This window comes from Spea bombifrons, chromosome 5 (genome assembly GCF_027358695.1).
Source record: "Spea bombifrons isolate aSpeBom1 chromosome 5, aSpeBom1.2.pri, whole genome shotgun sequence".
NCBI lineage: Eukaryota > Metazoa > Chordata > Amphibia > Anura > Pelobatidae > Spea > Spea bombifrons.
The window spans coordinates 24,109,338-24,128,820 of NC_071091.1; the positions used below are offsets into that span (position 1 = coordinate 24,109,338).

At 39.3% G+C, this 19,483-nt stretch overlaps 1 protein-coding gene across 4 annotated transcripts in view; it reads right to left on the minus strand.

Annotated features, from left to right (window-relative positions):
- ANKRD28 (ankyrin repeat domain 28) overlaps positions 1–19,483 on the minus strand; it is a 50,757-nt gene that overhangs the window by 11,942 nt on the left and 19,332 nt on the right. For 3 of the 4 annotated variants that reach the window (XR_008354333.1, XM_053467736.1, XM_053467735.1), the window contains exons 3-12: positions 11,454–11,532; positions 8,447–8,517; positions 7,760–7,960; positions 7,210–7,297; positions 4,734–4,876; positions 3,563–3,775; positions 1,916–1,994; positions 1,488–1,602; positions 1,020–1,102; positions 207–270 (exon numbers count right to left, since the gene is read on the minus strand). Coding sequence is in view for 3 of the 4 variants with exons in the window: in XM_053467736.1 (XP_053323711.1) it covers positions 207–270; positions 1,020–1,102; positions 1,488–1,602; positions 1,916–1,994; positions 3,563–3,775; positions 4,734–4,876; positions 7,210–7,297; positions 7,760–7,960; positions 8,447–8,517; positions 11,454–11,532 (1,136 nt within the window). In the remaining variant the exon portion in view is untranslated. Of the gene's footprint in view, positions 1–206; positions 271–1,019; positions 1,103–1,483; positions 1,603–1,915; positions 1,995–3,562; positions 3,776–4,733; positions 4,877–7,209; positions 7,298–7,759; positions 7,961–8,446; positions 8,518–11,453; positions 11,533–19,483 lie in introns of those variants that run through there. The other variant, XM_053467737.1, reaches the window with a different exon arrangement.

Here is a 19,483-nt window from a genome sequence, read left to right on the forward strand (position 1 = left end):
CTCTCTAGTTCCACATAGTGTGTGTGAGTGTGTGTATATATATATTATATATATATATATATATATATATATATATATATATATATATATATATATATATATAAAAATAAAATATGCGGAACCAAATATGTTGAATTCACTACCCAACACTAAGCGGTTAAGCTATGTTTAGATATAAATTCTCTAGTAACGCAGAGAATGCATACCCTCCAGCTGCTGCTGCATGAAGACAGGTCCTGCCAAAATCATCTGGGGTATCGACATCAAAACCTATAATACGAAACGGAAACACAAGGCGATTTAATCCTCCTCTAACATGGGTTTAAAGACACAGTCTTAAGGAGCCTAAACTTTGCGTTTGGATGGTTTTGCACACAGCATTTGCAATGCACAATGGCCTAAACGTTCCCCGAGAAAACTATTTTGGCTGACTGACTACATATATCCCATCAGGCCACAAAATCACAGGGAGTTGCGGATTACAACAACAAGATCACATGCGCTGCTGTGGAAAGAAAACTGATGTTACTGAACATTTGGTTTACATATCTACACTGCTGGCCATCAATTGTTGTGCATAGGAACACAGCGTAACACAGGGACAATATAGTTTTCTATCAATGTAAAAATCACTGTTTAAGCATGTTTTGTAGTCTTGTGCCTCAGGTGAACGTGAGGAAGATCATGGCCTGCCTGTCAATCATAACTCCCCCAACCACAACCGCTAGACAAGAGGGAGCCACTTGTAATCCAACAAGGATCGACAGATCAAGGGTGACTTCTGCACTGAGCTATGTCTAGTACTCGGTGCAAGCTCATAAATTACCACGATCAGGGCCTTTTTACTGCTAAACAGTTAATGAGCTCATCTACAGCAGCCAAATTCTAGGAAAATATATTAGTAGGAAGTCTTGTTACATTCATACATCTTTCATTACTGCGGGGGCAATTCAATTTACATTTCACTTTGCTCAGAGACCACTTAATGACATAAATCATTTCTCAGTAACCTGACAAACCTGAAGATAGGAGTTTTCTGCAGCAATCCGAGAAGCCGCTCAAGGCAGCCAAATGAAGAGGAAACATTCCATGGATGCCTCTCCTAGGATACAGAACAGAGATCGGGTTATATGTTCTACGACAGCATAAAGATATTACAAGTCATGCAGACCAACTGCCAACTAAATTGCCGTATCTTTTTATAGGCAAAAACTAACCGCAACTAAGCAAAGGCTGGAGAAGACCGTTTACCATCACAGCCATATAGAGAAAAAGTGTGTTGATTTCATACAGCGTGGCGGCAATCTGATTCAAAGCTACTCTAGGCTGTATAAAGTGGTCCAAACACACAGTGCATGCATTTCTAAAGATTACATTTAAATAAGAATTCAGGGGAAGGCTGAAAGCAACCTTTAAATCTAATTCTGAAGCCATTATTACAAGGTTGCATTACAATGCTCAATGGCTGGGTAGTGCTGGGCACTTACTTTGCAGTGTCTGCACCACTGGTGATTAACGTGTTAATGAGAAGCTCATGGCCGTATCTGGCAGCTATGTGCAATGGTGTGTTTCCATTCTTATCTTCACAATCAATCTCCGCTCCTGCGATAAAACAATTCCAGATAAGTACAAAAACCAGAAATAAAACTCACTTTTTACCGGTTTTGCCCTCTAGTTTTGCTGGAGGTAACATTTTGCCTATACACTGCAGTAGCCATTTGGCTAGCAGATGTAAGGATGAAAAGTTATCGAACAGATATACAACCCCGACTAAACTAGAGCCGAGGTTCATGTGCTTCTTATGACTGACAGAACTTGCTTCTCCAAGCCCATTTCTTTTACCCACAACTCTGCCAAGTGGCTGATCAACAGAGCACAACATTGCTTATTAGCATTCATAACGAGACGTATTTACCATTCTGGATTATTGTTTGGGATCTCGAGAAGCGACCATGGATAGCTGTCATGTGTAGCGGTGTCTTCCCGTCCTTACTCTAAACACACAAAAAAGAATCAAATCTGGCGTTTAACACAATATGTGGCTAAACTTGTAAATTAACTTATCTTCAACACATAAAAACATTAACAGCAGAGACATGTCCAAAACATAGTATGTTATTTTTCAAGAGACCATTTTTTACAGCACAATAACTTTTTCAGCTTGTTTAAGGACTATAGGGATTGTTTGTATAAGGCGACATGTAGGACAGCGATTCCCAACCCAGTACTCAAGGTGCTGAACATGATGGGATTAAGTAAATACTACAGTCTTTTCTGAGGAAGGTGGATGGAGAACCACTCAGGTAGGATATGTACACTTCTTATGTCATCTCTTCATAATATGCAGAACACACAGAAATTGATGGCGATAAGACCATATAGTTATTCTTCCTGCTGTAAAACCTTATTTGGGTTTTGGGTCCAACTTATATTCAGCTTTATGTCTATTCCACAAGGGTTTAAACTCCCTTTTCTATAAACCTACATACACTCCTGTTCTTAGCATTTACTGATAGTAATCGAGGGCCACATTTCCAGATCTAAGGGAGCAAAATGCTCGAGAATAATGGGATTTTAACGTAGGTTTAGTTTTTATTTCACCATCTCGTTTTACTTTTGCCTTACTCCGTTCTGCTGAATCCTCAACGACCCAGAAGACGACACATGCAACCGTTTATTCGTTTGATCAAACGATAATAAAATTGGACGGATAATGGATGTACCAAAAGGCATGACCATCACGCATGAGTTTCATAATGGAATGGAGAAAGTGGTTTGAAAAAACCCCGATATTCTGACATGCATATTACAGGCATACTACATAATACACTTCAACATGTCCACAAACAGACTGCTCCATGACTTCCAAAAGTACCACAATTGAAAAGTACTGACAATTGAAATTTGGCTATTCCTTTACCGAAAACTCCATTCAAAATCTAGACGTGGCAGAGCAAGCAAATGGATGTCTGGTTAAGTTTTACCACTTAAACTGTGATAAGAAATACAGCCTCTGTACTCATCAATCAACTTAACTAAAAAATCCTTATCTGTTTACCATGGGCCCAGAAGATGTTAAGAGATTTTAATGTTTAAGATTTCTGTGGTGATCAAAGAAATACATTTGTTTGTGATGCGCAAGTCTTGATGCTGAACTAAATGAATGCCTTATAAGTGATCTGAAGACATCTTGTTGAACGGTAATAAATGTGTAATATTTTAACACTTTCCAAATACATATTTAAAGCGGTGAACCGTGTGAGCTGCCAAGAAAGTAGGTCAGGCTGCTTTCATCTTAAACACATTCCGGTTCAGACCCTGCGCTTCAAACCCGATATGGTTATGTGTTGATGGAGATGGGAATTTCCATGAGCAATTGCAGAGACGGCAATCAAAAGGTTAAGTTTAGTGGAATGTCAGCTTTAATATTTAATGAAGGATTAGGCTGAATATAGGGCTTTTTGTCCTTTGAGGTTTCTCACGGCAATGAACAGACGTAATGAACAGACTGCTTTTTATAGTAAGGTAGCAATGAAAGGGGATGGAAGAAGTGTAAATTTACCTTAATGTTCACATCTGCTCCATTACAGACAAGGAGTTCCAGGCAAAGCGCTCCATGAGTTGACGCGGCAGCAAAGTGTAATGGCGTAAACCCTCGCTCGTTTACTTGGTTCACATTAGCACCGCAGTCAATGAGTTCATTCACAACTACGTCTTGCCCGTTGTAGCAGGCCACGTGCAGAGGTGTGTTCCCGTAAGCGTTGGATTCATTCATCTATTTAAAGAGGGGGGGAAATATGGATTATTTGTAAGATTGTGTTGCATATATTGTGAATAGCAGGGCAACGCTTCTACGTGTGGCCTTTGTACCGTGGAAGTGTCTATACAGCAATGAAAAGGCCAAACAAGCAATGTAAAACCATGTCTCATCTACACAATGGCGCAGTTTTATTATTGTAGCTGCGAAAACATCACTGATTGGCTGCTTAAAGCAACCAATGGCAGAAAAGGACTCCAGAAATCACAGCGCACAGACGCACAAGGGGGTCTCATTAGACTCCCCCGGGACCCTCACTGAAACACTGGAGCTGACTGGATGCGGGAGGCAGCAGCAGAAATGTGAAGCTGAACACATCGTCTGGAAATCCAGTATCGGGGAGTGAGGAACGACAAATGAACAGAGGAGGATTCTGGAGAACCTCTCCATGCATTTACAAAGGGGACACTGAGACATTTAAAAGAGGCACCTGGTTATTACATGCATTAAAGAGCATACGATAGCTGGAGTGCACCTTTAAAACAACGCATCAGAGGTAATTAACTAAAATGGGTAATCCATTACTGAGAGTCAGTGTGCTTTTCATAAAAAATACAGCATGATGCTCTGTATTCCTGTACTGTGAATATTCTCCTTGCCAATAAGCCTAAAACCGATAAAACAGACGCAATAAAAAAAAAAAATTATATATATATATACATATATACACACACACGCATATATTTTTACACACACACACACATATATATATATATACACACACATATGTATATACACATATACATACACTCCGTGTGTCATTACAAGGCTCATAATTCATTTTAACTATAAAAAACCTTAGTCTGTCAATTCTCGTCTTGTCATACCCCTTGAATATATGTATTGTAAGAAGCGCAAATTGTTGGCGTTATATAAATAAAATAATAAAGTACATTAACAACCAATTTTCACTTACATCAACTCCAAGGTCTAAGAGGTACTTCACTACGCTGATCATCCCGCTGGAGGCGGCTGCATGCAGCGGTGTGTACGATTTCTTGTCTTTGCACATGACTTCAGCCCCATGAGTCACAAGTAACTTAACAACTTCAATGTGACCTGAGAAAAGAAAAATACAGCTGATGTTTACCTTCTCAGCCATGTGAACTCCTGTTTATGGCACTGAATCTAAAAAACAATAGTGACGCAGAACACGCGTTGTCCTGTATAGGGCTAAAACAAGAAAAGCCTTGGTGGCGATTCCGGCAGACACAGAGTACCCTTACAAATTAATTATATTTAAAATGTTCCATTAAAAAAAAAAAATCAAAATGAAAGATCTTCGCTTGGGACACAAAAGGAATCACTTTTTATAGATTCGCTTGAGATAATGCATTTAACAAGTAAGGAGCTTGTCGCAAGGGGTTAATGTTTGCTGAAAAATATAGCATGGAAACACTGCTTATCTGCACTACAACCTTTCAGTATTTACTTCCGGGGGTCTAACCGACCCAAATATTCTGTCTCATAAAATTCTACACCATTCAGTTCAATTTTGTACATTAGCATTTCACGGCATGATTAAATGTATTTTCATAACTTGATCACTGTGATGTGCGCACTGCTTAACAAATATCAAGAGGTTTTTCATCTCCTTTGATGTAAAATCCAAAAAGAAATGAAAACAGTTGCCCAGCGTTACCAACATACCATGTTTGAGCTAGCGATTCAGGGGGAGATTGGCTTCCTGGTACGGTAATAGAACATATTTCACCCCTCCTGGAAGGAACCGTTAGAATGTCTTATCCTAGTCTGTCTCCCGGTACTAACTATCGGTGTTCCCATTAAAGAGGTAGAGGAGCCATCAAGGACAAAAGGCACACAATTCCCTGCCACCGCGGGGCACGGTCAGCTTAACTACCCTCTTTGCATCAAACCGAGCAATTAGAAAACAACAGAAACAAGTCTACGGATGGATCGAGGCTGCGACATGTGCTTTCGTTTAACATAATTGAAAAAGGATGTGGCAGGCCAGTGTGAGGAAACGGCTGTATTCTCATGGAACAATCAGAACATGGAATGTTATTAACGTTGTGTGCCTGTGGGAATATATATATTTAAAATGTAGACACACGTATACATACACATAGTACTGCACAAAAGTTATATGCTATGCATATTTGCAGGTCCTGACCAAACCTTAGGGTTGAGCAGCTCATCTTGCCAGGCATGTGCCTCATTGATGGTGTGCAGAGAAGGCTTTAAATTGTTTATGTTAAAATGCAGTGCAGTCCCACTGATTCAGCTCCTTGGTAATCAATAAAGCCATGAAAGTTTAGATGGGATTTGCCAACTTTGGGTATTTGAGGTAGCGGCAGGCTAAGCAGTATATGGCTAGTTATTCACCACGGCAAGACTGAGCACAGCAACAAGACACAAGGTAGTTGTACTGCATCAGCAAGGTCTCTTCCAGACAACAAATTCAAGGCAGACAAGGGTTTCCAGATGTTCTTTTGAAGAACAAAAACGGGACCATAGATGCAGTGGTGGGCCAAGGAAACAGTGTAGAAGATGAAAGACACATCATGCTTCCCTTCGCAATCTGAAGATGTCGAGCAGTGCCATCAGCTCAGCATTGGCAGAAAACAGTGGGATTCCGGTACACCCATCTATTGTCCGGAGAAATCTTATCAGAAGAGGTCTTCACCGAAGACTTGTGGCCAAAAAGCCATACGTCCAGGCGACAACTACTCAGGTGCAGAAAAATGGCAGCAGGAGCTCTGGACTAATGAGTAAAAATGTGAAACATTTGGCCGTAGCAGAAGGCAGTTGGCTCACTGAAGGGATGGAGAGCAGTACAAGAGTGCGTGTTTACAGGTTGCAGTGAAGCATGGAGGTTCCTTGCAAGTTTTAATTAATGGTCTCCTCAATGCTGAGAAGTACAGGCAGATACTTATCCATCATGCAACACCATCTGGTCAGCCCCAAATTAACTCTGCAGCACACCACCAAACATACAAAGTCATTAAGAACATCTCTAACGTAAAGAAGAACAAGCAGTCCTGGAAGTGACGGCACAGAGGGCTAATCTCAACATTTAGTCCATCTGGGATTACATGGAGAACGCAACTGAGGCTTCCTATCTCCACAGAAGAACTGTAGTTAGTTCTCTGATATATTTAAAACAACCTGTCGAGTTCCTTAAAAAAATAGCTAGCTAGTTTATGATTTTTTGAAGTCAAAGAAGTCACCCAAAATACAGATTTGATTTACATTTTTCTTCTGTTCACTCACTTTGTCCAATTATAAAAACATGTCTATTTTTGAAACCATTCTTACATTACCGCATTTGTTTTCTCACTTGCCTACAATTTTTGCTCAGTACAGTAGAAACTGTAATCATTTCACAGTGCCGATTCCCAACAGCTATTAGCTGGTGAAGAAAAACTTACCCATATAAGCAGCCCAGTGTATTGCTCGTCTGTCTTTCTTGTCAAATGCATTAATGTTGGCACCTCGAGACAGAAGTAAACTGACCATCTGTGATTATACCAAAAGAAAATCCATTAATGCTGCTGAAAGCTGCTGTAGCGTACCATATTTTGTAAGGTATGAGATGTGACTAAAGAGATGACATGTGCTCTTTATCATCATTCCAAAGTGTTATTGCTGGCAAATTCAACTATTCCATCCTGTTAAATCTATCCAATTGGTAGCACAGCAGTGCAGAATATAATGGCGCCTTACACGCCGTAAAAGTATAATAGACAAAATTGTTGCCATTCACCTTTAAATGCTATGACATTGGGATAGCCAGCCTACCTATTAACGGTTTCCTTTACATACAATAGTAGTGCGCAATAGAGTTTTAGCAGAGATTTGTTTATGCTACATGGGTAAACATGTAGATAAGTTGCAGGTAGCTATCAGATATATCAGATGCCTCTAAAGCGCCTAAGAGCAGACGTTTGACAACTTTTCTGAGACGTTTGCCGTCCGTACCTCAACATGGCCACTGAAGGCCGCGTGGTGTAAGGCTGTTCTCCCTGCTCGGTCGGACACATTAACATTGCTCAGCAGAGGCACCAGTGCTTCGGCACACTTCACAGCTTTGTTTGCCGCCGCTATGTGTAAAGGGGTCTGCCAATTTTTGTCACGAGCATTGACATCGGCCGAATGTTTCAGCAACACCTGAACAGCATCCTAGAAAATGTCACAAGAAAAGAGAAAGCTCAGCAAAATAACATTCGCCTTTAAGCACTAGAATCCCCGCTGTTATTGGACATCAGTGCCTACTAAAATACTTGTAACAGTTCATTTATGCAGAATATGCAGTGGTAAAAACCATGAATGTGATTTTCAAATATAAATTCAATAAAAATAAACGCCAGAGGTAACGTGCCCAAAATTACAGCCCGAGATGAAAGGGAAAGCCGTAGAGCATAAAACTTCACACGTCCATGTTACACACAACATGTGGCATTTGAAAGCACTGGCTTTGTAATACTATTAATCCCTCCAGCGTGAGAAACACCACTGTGGCATGGAGCCCTCAACTGTCATGCTTGTTAACCATTTACTTGTTTCTGTTTTAAAAGAATAGACACTGTGACCTAACCCACGTATCATGTATCGATATACATGGCACACGGACGCACGCTAATCAGGTCATGAAATATTGATATATACCTCACTGCAGGATGCCACCGCTCGGTGCAGAGGGGTTAACCATTTGCCATCTTTGGCATTCACTCGAGCTCCTGAAAGAAAAGAAGGAAAGGATAACAGTTTTAATAACAAAGAGCCGCAGCTTTAAAACACACCACAATATGACTCGAGCGGAGCCTTTAATGGGTTATACTTACACCTACAAGATGATCAATAATCAAAATGAACACGTTATACAGATAGTAATCATCATACGCCGCTATTATTTCTAATAAAGGCAGCCTTTAGATTCCATGTTTTACTAAATAATTTCTTAAGATGCCCAGTATGGATCAATTAGTTATTTTGGACTTTTTACTATGAGACTTTTTTTTTTTTAACTGAAGTGACCATTGAATGCATTCTGCAAAATAGTTTTAATTATGTTCTCTTAATCTGTTTTAATAAAGAAATCAAACCAGGATCCAAACCCCCATACTGGACAAGAGAGCGCGGAAATATCTAGTTTCCATGAAATAAATCTAAATTTGCCATACAATGCATGACTCATTGTTAACAGATAAAGCCATAAGATCGCGTAACCACAGCAACAAGCGGGATTGCGTACAATGGTATTAGTCACATTATTTTAGAAAATAAAAAAGGTACTAAGAAAAAAATATCGGGAAGTCTGTGGCAGTCTTCCGCCGGGCTGCCGTGTATAACCAGTCTGGCTCTAAAAACACTTCCTTCCTCGCATAAAAGCACGCATCCCAACGACCTTTAATCCGTTTCCAAACCTAGAACCGCATCAGAACTCTGAGCTGAATCTTACCATGCTTCTTAAGAGCTTCCAGGTAACTAAAGTCTGCAATCAACGTTTTATATTGAACACATACGTCAGCGAATATGAATGTAAAAAGAACAGATATGTATTAGAAAGTGTGCTCGTGGACGCCAGAGAACATCGTGTAGGACCTGGCGCAGCGCCGGTACACTGTAGGCTAGGTAAGAGTGCAGTGTTGTGCACAAAGGTGTAAAAAGATCAGATCCCTGCAGGGAAAATCAGGAAACGTAGAGTTTAAGGTGAGGTGGGAGGCATTACTATAATGCGCCTAAAACAAGTTATACACAACCCGCCTTAGAAACCTCATCCTCCATTTTACCGACAGCTCTGGATTGTTTAACCACCATTTCCTTCGAGACATAAATCTTAACATTTGTTTCCCTAGACCAGAAGTTGGTTCATGTTCCAAAGTGGCCAAGAAAGAGCAGCAGCTGGATTCCATCTCTGTAATACCAGTTTCACTACCCAGCGTACACATTTTCGTTTCACGGATTACCAATCACTTCCACAGCTATACTTGTACTTGGACGTGTTTAGGTTTTCACATGGATTCCACTTTCCCATCACCTCAGATACTGATTTTTTTAGACAACAATCATGCAAATAAGCAAACCAGTCCAAAAACTTCTAATAAATAGTTACGTCGTTTTACAACAGTAACCCGATGATCAAGCAGGTTGCCTGCATGTATGGGGGGCGGCACATTTCTCAGAATACCCACTTGGTTCCTTTCTATCTCGATAGAGTACTAATCATACTAATCAAACAAAAGGCATTGTCCCAAATCCATACCAGGCACTTCCTGAGTTTTCTTCTCACGTGTGGTGTGAATGTTACCATAGTGAGCTCTTCTATAGGAAACGTCTGCATCAGCTGTAACAAGTCAGCAATGCTTTAGCTAAAAGGGGTTAGTGTGCTGATGCTGGAAAAGCACAGCCTACTTAGTATTCAGGTGCTGCCAACAGAACCGAGAAGATCTAAAACAAACATCACTTTCAGACTGCCTCCTCTCTTCACCGTCTCCTTCCTCTCACAATTTAATAAAATGTGCTGATTAGCCAGTGGAATAAAACAAAATCCTGAAACCTCCTGCAAGCAACGCACGTACCCCAATATTATTGCACAAAAGTCAATAGCATGTTAAACCCTTCGTGACCTTGGGACGTATTATATCCTATGGAAAGTGGTCTAGATGATCACAAGACGTAATACGCCCTACTGTTTTGGCACCAGCGAGACGTTTCCTGGTACATGGAAGATCAGGCCGTCGTTGGCCTACAGTGTGTCCTATCTGCAGGCTGTAAGCGTAACAGAACGGGTTCAATGCTGAATGCAGGCACTATTGGAATACACATCGGGAACATGTGTATTCCAATAGTGCCTGCAATCATATGTTCCCGATGTGTATTCCAATAGTGCCTGCAATCATATCGGGAACATATGAATGCAGGCACTATTGGAATATACAATCGGGGAACATATGATTGCTGGCACTATTGGAATATACATCGGGAACATATGATTGCTGGCAGATAATTTCACACAGAATATTTGTCATACATGCGTGTTCTGTCTGTTATCTTGGTCTAATCTACTAGATAAACATACTGACTTATCATACTGACTTGGAGTAAACAGAATATCTCAGACATAAAACACATTACCGTTAGTATTAACAAAAACTAGTCTTATTTCATTTTGGTCCAATAACCTTTCATTTTTCAGACATGGAGGTTGCCCAATATTTTTGAGAACATATTTTTAATCTGATACTAGTAAGAAAAATATAATGTTGGCGGGAGATCTTATTACACAGAGGGACCTTCCCACTCGACGTCTCAAGGTAGTATTTGAGCAGGGATAGTCTCCCAAAATACGGTGGCCGTCAGGTCTGCAGACCAACAAATTGGAACAAAATTAAATGAAAGTTTTCTTCAATGCTAAGCATTACATGTATGGCACTGTTCAAAGAAAGCGTAATTCAGCTTTCTTTTACTATTTACTTACATTGACGTATCTAAAATTATGCCACCTCAACCAAATAACGACCTTTAATAATCTCCTCTCCGCACGATTGTCCTTAATCCTCCTTCCATAACTTGTTATACTCATTTTGACAGCTCTTCCGTAGATGCCCTTCCACCCATTTATATTTAATATAAAACAATGTTATTTTGACATGACACCGACATGCTGACATACCAGATAAAATAAGAAGCTCAATTATTTCTGCATCTCCTAGATAGGCTGCAGCATGGAGGGGAGTTCTTTTTTCATTATCCTGAAATTATAAAACATACATAATTAGAATTTAGCTTTGAGAAAATCTTGCATACAAACTCGAACTCTTTGGTATACTAAACATTTGGTATACTAAAATGCTAAACATTATCTATGAAGGATAGAAAAACCCAAGGAATATGTCGCATGGCAGAAACGCTCAATTATTCGTATTCATGCCCACATAAGAACCCAACGCTCACTTAACATTAAAAAGAAAACAAAAAAACAAAGAGATGCAAACTACAGCGATAAACATTTCATACACGTGCACACTGTGATAGACAACATGTTATCTTGAGTCATACCAACTCTTATCATGTCAGTACATGTGTTTATGAAATGAAAGAACCATATAAGAAAATGTGACAAACCTGATATGATTAGTCACCACAAAAAAAAAAAAAATATCAGGATCCGTATGCAAATTCAAAAGTTACAGCAAACGCAAGTCTGTTCTGGCTAAGAGTGAAGAATCTGGTGCTTATCAGCTTGGTTAAAACTAGCCAAAAAGGGCAATTTACTATTAATAAGCACTAATAAGGTGCGGGGAATACAAGGTTAAAGAAACATTTATTATACACATACATAAATATATATATACACACACACAAAACAAAAGTACACCCTCTTTTTAAATTCTTTAGTTTAACATATCAGGACATATTTTGTTCCTTAGCAGGTCTAAAAGTTAGGTAAATACAACCACAGATGAACACATGACATATTACACCATGTCATGATTTAGTCAACAAAAATAAAGCCAAAATGGAGAAGCCATTATGTAAAAAAAACTAAGTACACCGTTACTGCTTCCAAAGGAATTAAGAAACTAGCATGCAGGTGCTGGAAATCAAATGCCCTTGATTAATGGATCATCAGCAAGCGTGGCCATCTCTACAGAAGCCGAAGCAAAGCTCTTAGAGAAGCAAATGTTGCTGACCATCAATCTGGGAAAGGTTATAAGGTAATTTTTTCAAACAATTGAAAGTCCATCATTCTACAGTGAGAAAGATTATTCAAAAGTGGAAAACATTCAATGGCAATCTTCCCAGGAGTAGACATCCCAGCAAACTCACCCCATGGTCAGAGAATTTGCAAAAAAAATTACTCATGAGAGTTAAATCTCGGACTCTACAGCAGTGGTTCTCAACCTTCCTAATGCCGCGACCCTTTAATAGAGTTCCTCATGTTGTGGTGACCCCCCAGCCATAAAATTATGTAATTATATATTGTGAAATGCGTTTTCCGATGGTCTAAGGCGCTCTACAGGCTTCAGTTAGCATGTTAAATTTTAAAGTTGATGGCGGTACAATTAGAAAAAGACTAAGTATGGTTTGATTGGAAGGGTTGCCAGGAGAAAGCCTCTTCTCTCTAAAAAGAACATGACAGCGTAGGCTAGGTTTGCAAAGTCACATCTGAGCAAACCACAAGACTTCTGGAATAATGTCCTTTGGACAGATAAGACCAAAGTGGAGATGTTTGGCCATAATGCAAAACACCACATTTGGGGAAAACCAAACAGTTTATTAGCACAAACACCTCATGCCAACTATCAAGCATGGTGGTGGAGGGGTGATTATTTGGGCTTGTTTTGCAGCCATAGGACCTGGGAACTTTGCAGTCATCGCGTCAACTGTATACTAAAGTATTCTAAAGCTAAAGCTTGGCCGAAACTGGGTCATGCAACAGGACGATGATCCCAAGTATACCAGCAAATCTACAACAGAATGCCTGAAATAATCAAGGTGTTACAACGGCCCTGTCAAAGCCCAGACCTCAACCCTATTGAAATGCTGTTACGGGACCATAAAATAGCTGTGCATAAACAAATTCCTGCAAACCTCAATGAACTGAAGCAACATTGAAAAGACAGTGTGGGAAACTGAAAAGGTCATACAGAAAACGATTACTTCAAGCTATTGAATTGTAAAGGTGTACTTGTGTTTTAGTTTAGTTTTTCACACATGGTTTCTTCATGTTGGCTTTATTGTTGTTGAATAAATCATGACACTGTCTAATATGTGGTGTTTATTTAGCAAATTTATAGACCTGCAACGGAACAGATCATTGTTATATCTGTCCGTAGAATTAAAAGAGGGTTTACTTTTTTTTTTTTTGTTACGTATGGATGTTTGTTATATATTTACACACGCATACATCTTTTCATCTCATCTAAAAAGAGAAGGCTGGACACAGATGTGTATGAAGTAAACACTTTAGGTGGCCAACAGAAGCAGGAAATCTAGGCATCTGACATCAGGCAATATAGTACTAAGCAGAACACCAAAACGTCCAATGTTGTATTCTTTATACAGAAACGAGTGACATTCAGCTGAGAGGGACCGCTTGAAAAACACATACTGAGGATCTCTGCACTTTATGTCAAAACAGAACCTTCAAGTGGTTGAGTTATAGAGGAAAAGGTTGTATGTGGTGGGCCAGAGAATCTGATGTAGGTAATCTGAGAAGGTCAGAACGGTTGAGTATTCTATGTAAAGAAGGCGGCATTGGAATGCGTATGAGGGCGCAGAAAAACAGGTGATCAAGGGGGAAATGGTGTTTTTATGTTTTAAGTCATCATGAGACTTCTTGTATTAAATGTACACTATGAAAAAGGAGTTTGACGGGAAATTATCTTTTAGACATTTTTCTGTTTTAATTCAGAAGAATCAGAGCTCCTTGCTCCATCTGGGAAGTGGACAGCACTGACCTTTCTCTAATTGCATGACAAAAATTCATAAGAAGCCATTATTTATTCTGTTTGGGATTACGCTGCGCTAACAATACAAATACTGTGTGTTCTCGTTAGAGAGGGAAAGCAAGAAAAATATATTTACGTCACTTCAATAGCTATGCCAGCAAAGTCATTACAAGTCTCCACTTTTTCAAAACAACTTGTGTGAATGTTTTTCTCTTGCAAAATGTTAGATGTAAAAGCATATGAAAATACATTTTGCAAAAACATTGGGAAAAGACTAGAGCATCCACCTCATCCCAGATGGAATTGTTTATTCCTGTTAATGCTCAAGAAAGCACAATTCCAGTGAAGTTGTTTATCAGAACTGAAATTAATGGCATATTTCCTGCAGTGACAGAATGACCGATAAAAAGAAGCAATGCTGAGTATGCATGGAAACAGAGGACTGACAGAATGCGAAGAAGTGATGTGTAACGGCTTGTCTCTTCCCTAAAACGCACCTTATGGTCATCCACATGTGACACCAAATGTAAAAATAAAGCGTGCCGATGTGTCACACATACATACACATAATATTTGCAACATATGTATGCATTCTGAAGAGAAAAAAAAACAAAAAAATTGGTGTAGTATGGTCAACAGAAAGACTTTGTTCGCAGATATTGTAATTTTAGTTATAATATGGTAAATAAAAGTATTTTTCTTATTATCCAAAGGAATTGTTCGCTACAACAGTTGCCTTAACCTGTTTCGCCATTCACCTTCATCAGAGTAGATCATGTAAAATATGCAGTAACAGTTAAATGTATTGTAAATAACAAAATGTAAGGTGCATTGTACACCCTTATAATATAGCAACAAGCTACTTTTACTTGCCATGTAACGCCCCCCAAAAAAACAGGGAAGGATTTTATTTTGTCTGAAAAATATTTTAATCATGTTCTATTTTTTATATAGATAATACATTGCATATGATTGAAATAATACAAAACATATATAATTTGTGTGGGTACACTAAATGAGAGACAATTACAGCTTAAACACAAACACTGCAGAAATGTTAAAAAAAAAAAAAAAAAAACGCCATTGCCACAGAGGGTATAACATTTTGAGAAAGAAAGGAGAGAAAGAAAAAAGTCTGCTCACAAAGGGGCTAAAACGGAACATGCCGCTAAAGTCTTTACTCAGGAAACAGTTAATTGTTTGCAACTAAATCGAAAAGGCCTTTAATCTGAAACAGCAGGCAGACTATTATTCAAAGCCTGTTCCAGGACACGAAATACATTAACAACCGACAGGTATTTTTCCATAACATATGCTTCTTTTAATAAGTTAGCACTGTAGAGAAGATGCAGGAAAGAGATGACCTGAGTGACCATGCTTCGGTAATGAGTTTGCAGGTCCTCAAGCAATTCCCAACAGTTTCCCGTAAAATCTTGGGTGTAATTCGAAAGGGAAAGCTATTAACCCTATACATGCCACAATAGTTGCATTTGAAGGGTTAACTATCAACTATGCTGAACTATGCTGTTCTCCCATGCAGCAGAGTTAAAAATAAATGTTCAACAGCTACTTCCAGGTCAACTGTGCCTCCCATTAGAGGTCATCCAGGTTTTATAATAAAAAAAAACCCAAACCGCACACATTAATACAATAAATATATTATATGTACATCTTTATTATAACTGATTATTTTAGGTCACTGGTTATTGATTCACCAATGCAAGTGACCTAAACTTAAGATTTTTATTTGACTTATTTAAATATATTTAAAATACTTTAACTTATGTGATCAATGACATTTTAGGTCACTGGTCATAGATCAGCCAGTGACATGATCTGGTCTGGTGAGTGTGTATTATAGACAGGTACTTCATTTTTCCTATAAAATAGAGTATAAAGTTATACCTGTGTATTATGCACAGGCTCATATTATACCTGAATATTTACGATACGTATATAATACAAATCAGCACAGACATCGACAGAGTTCATTGGCAGTGATGATTTTCCTCAAAGACACTCCAGCTTCCCAGCTGCCATCTGTGGTCTTAAGTTTCATTGCACTGATTGGCTGCTTGAAGCAACCAATCAGCGGCAGGAAAGTGTTGCACTAAAATCAATGGGTGCTGTTTCTGCACATGAGCATGGGGGTCTCACTAGAACCCCATCAAGTGCATTCGATGATCCAGAGCCCTGGATCCAGATGCCGTGTGCATTTCCAAGGGGGGAAACTTCACCAGGTGCATACCCGCCTAAATCTTGGATTAGCCAACACAAGCATGCCACTGGAACCCAGGAGTGATGGTAAAAATTTTGAAAAAATGCAGAAAGTCCCAGAAGAACTGTATTTTCCCTTTAAAACGGTGCCAAGAGGCACCGTGAACTTGGTATAATAATTCTATATATAGACACACAATTGGCAAAAACATTGCACGCAGAGGCATATTACAATATTTCCTTCTGAATTACGGAACAGATGAAAGCCACATGAGCAGAATTTCACCGATGCGAGTGGCTGTGAAAGCACGCACAACAGAATGTACAGATCGATAAAGATTCCCATTATTCCCGGCGGCACCGGTGAGAAACGGCATTTGGAGCCACACAAACGGCCCCTGTCTTGTTAACGACCGCAGAAGGAAGGAATGAGTCACGGCTGTGCAGCCAGACAAAACCAACGCTTTATTTCACACCAACACCAGGCATTTCAGATTTAAAAGGCAAATGTTTGACATGGAAGCGGCTTCCATGCAGCCATGACTGATGCATCACAGTGGAACCCCACAGATAACTTCCTTGATATTACCGAATCCTGTGGTAGTCCAACGAAAGGCTGGACGATGGCCACGTGAGTTGTTAAAGCAAAGTGAGAGCTACATTTTGTTCCTGGTACCTTAATATTTCATCAGAGGCGTTTATAAAAGGGAATATAACTCAATTGGTGTAAAATACTTTCAGGAACAAGATAGATTATTAGATCACCAGACATGCAAAGACTATCAACTCGTGGGTGCTATTGAAACTTACACGGCCATCAAAGCTCTGACTTTGACATTTTAAGCTTGGGGTACTAGGTGCCCTTCTGGGCTCAAGAAAGAAAAAAAATGTGCATACATGTACACACACACACACACACACACACACACTATTCGTAATACCTACAAGAACTGCACACAAACCATACCAAATAAGTAAGGCATATGTACAAAGATTAGATTATAACTGCGTTGCACCATAACTCCTGCCGGAAGTCCGACCAGTACTAAGTAACTGCTGCTTCAGGGATCACTTGAATCAAATGTTTAAAAACAAAATAAAATTAGAAGTTAACCGTCTTCTGTCAAGGACTAAAGACATCTAACTTCCTCAAGAGTAACGGCTGTGAACCCTTCTTCTAAAAGTTGCTCTGTAAAGACATATGGCTCCACACGTAAATTACATTGGAAACAATGGTTGAGTTTTGTACCACTGGCTGAATGTCAGGATTTCAGTTGTGTTTTTAAGGGAATAGTTTTAATTTTGAATTATTTTTAAACTTGCATTATGATCGCTTAACATTCTCACAAGGAGGACTTTGACAAATAGATGTTTATGTCCAAAATATACGTTACGTAAAAAAAAAAAAAAAACCTTCCTTGAAGTATGCAAGCAGATCTACTATACTGTATTTAAACTATAATCTGATTGACAGGTGGTTGCGCAGGGAGTACATGATGTTCATTCACCGCACAGTCCTGTAAGATTAATAATCCAGATTTAGAACAGCATGCTTTCAATCAACTGGACTTTAACCCCTTCGTGACAATGGCAGTTGTAACATTTCTGCAGTGCTCGTGTTTAGCTGTAATTCTCTTCCTTCCCATATACTGAACACACACAAGTTATGTATTGGTTTTTTTTCGGGACAAGAAGGGCTTAAAACTCTTAAAAACGGGTGTACATCACCATAGAGTGTTATCACTCCCATGCAAACTTCATTTATAAATGTTTGCATAGCCAATGAAGGCATGATGCCTGAGTTTGCATGAAGTCTCCCACGGAATGTTTACTAACCATTTAAAAATAGAAGTGGCTTATGGCAGTGCCATTATATACACACACTCGTGGAAAACGAACTAATGCAGCCAAACAAATTTAGTAAGGTACCGAAGAGGAAATGCCACATGCGATCACATTTTAAACCTCGGTAACCCTAGCGATCGCTCTACAGCCAGTCTCCTGCATTTTCGCACACGCGATCGCCATTAAAGCAAAAAACATGCATGACAGATCCAATGTTCATAAACACTGTATCTGTCTGTACACCCTAACTCTCTTCTCCTCACTTGCTGTGGAGATTTATAACTCTCGGGAAATACTATTTTTCAATGCTGATCAGTGGTATTTGTTGTCAGACTCTGATGCCACTGCGCCAGATTTTGATGTGAGTCAGTATAGCAGCAGCTCTCGCACCTCAATGAACATTTTATAGCAGATCGTGCAAACATCTAGTGCAAGAGACTGAAAGATTGTGGAATGCATTGCTTTCAGAGCACAAAACTATAGCAACAGAGGAAAAAAACATCTGAATGCAGATATGTAGTCACGATGCTAAACATGGTTTTCAGAATTCCTCAAAATGTAATCCATTCCCTCTATGATTTAGAACAGATATGCGTTTAGTAGCACAAGACTTGGTCAGACGATGCAGCTGAAGCTCTCAGCATCTGACACTTTCCAGCTGGCATGAACACCCCAAGCTGTAACAGTTGGAAACTATTCAGACTTTCATTCACAAAGCCATTTTGACTCACTACCATCAGAACGCCTTCCACTACTAAGACATTCCATCTCAGATCTAAGTAGCTCCTTTCCCCAAAAACCTAAAGCTGTTTGTTACCTTTTCCACTGAAGTGACTCAAGTGCTGGGCAACTCTATACCAATTTGTTTGCCTGCGTACACATTTTCCATTTGCTTCCTAACTTTCCCTCCCATACACTGAAGGATATGCCTACGGAGTTGCTCATGCTTAGAAGGTCAACCAAGGCTAAATTAGCACTTGCTCCACATTACGACCAAGAACAAGTTAGAAAGACCACCTGGATTCACAGGGAAAAAGGTGGCAGCTACATATTACACGTGTTTGGATTACACGTTAGACATATTATTCCATTACTGGTATGATGATCATTGTTAGATAGGAAGGACAATTTACCAAATGATCTATATAACCGTCTATCAAATCATATCAGAAATATATAGGAATAG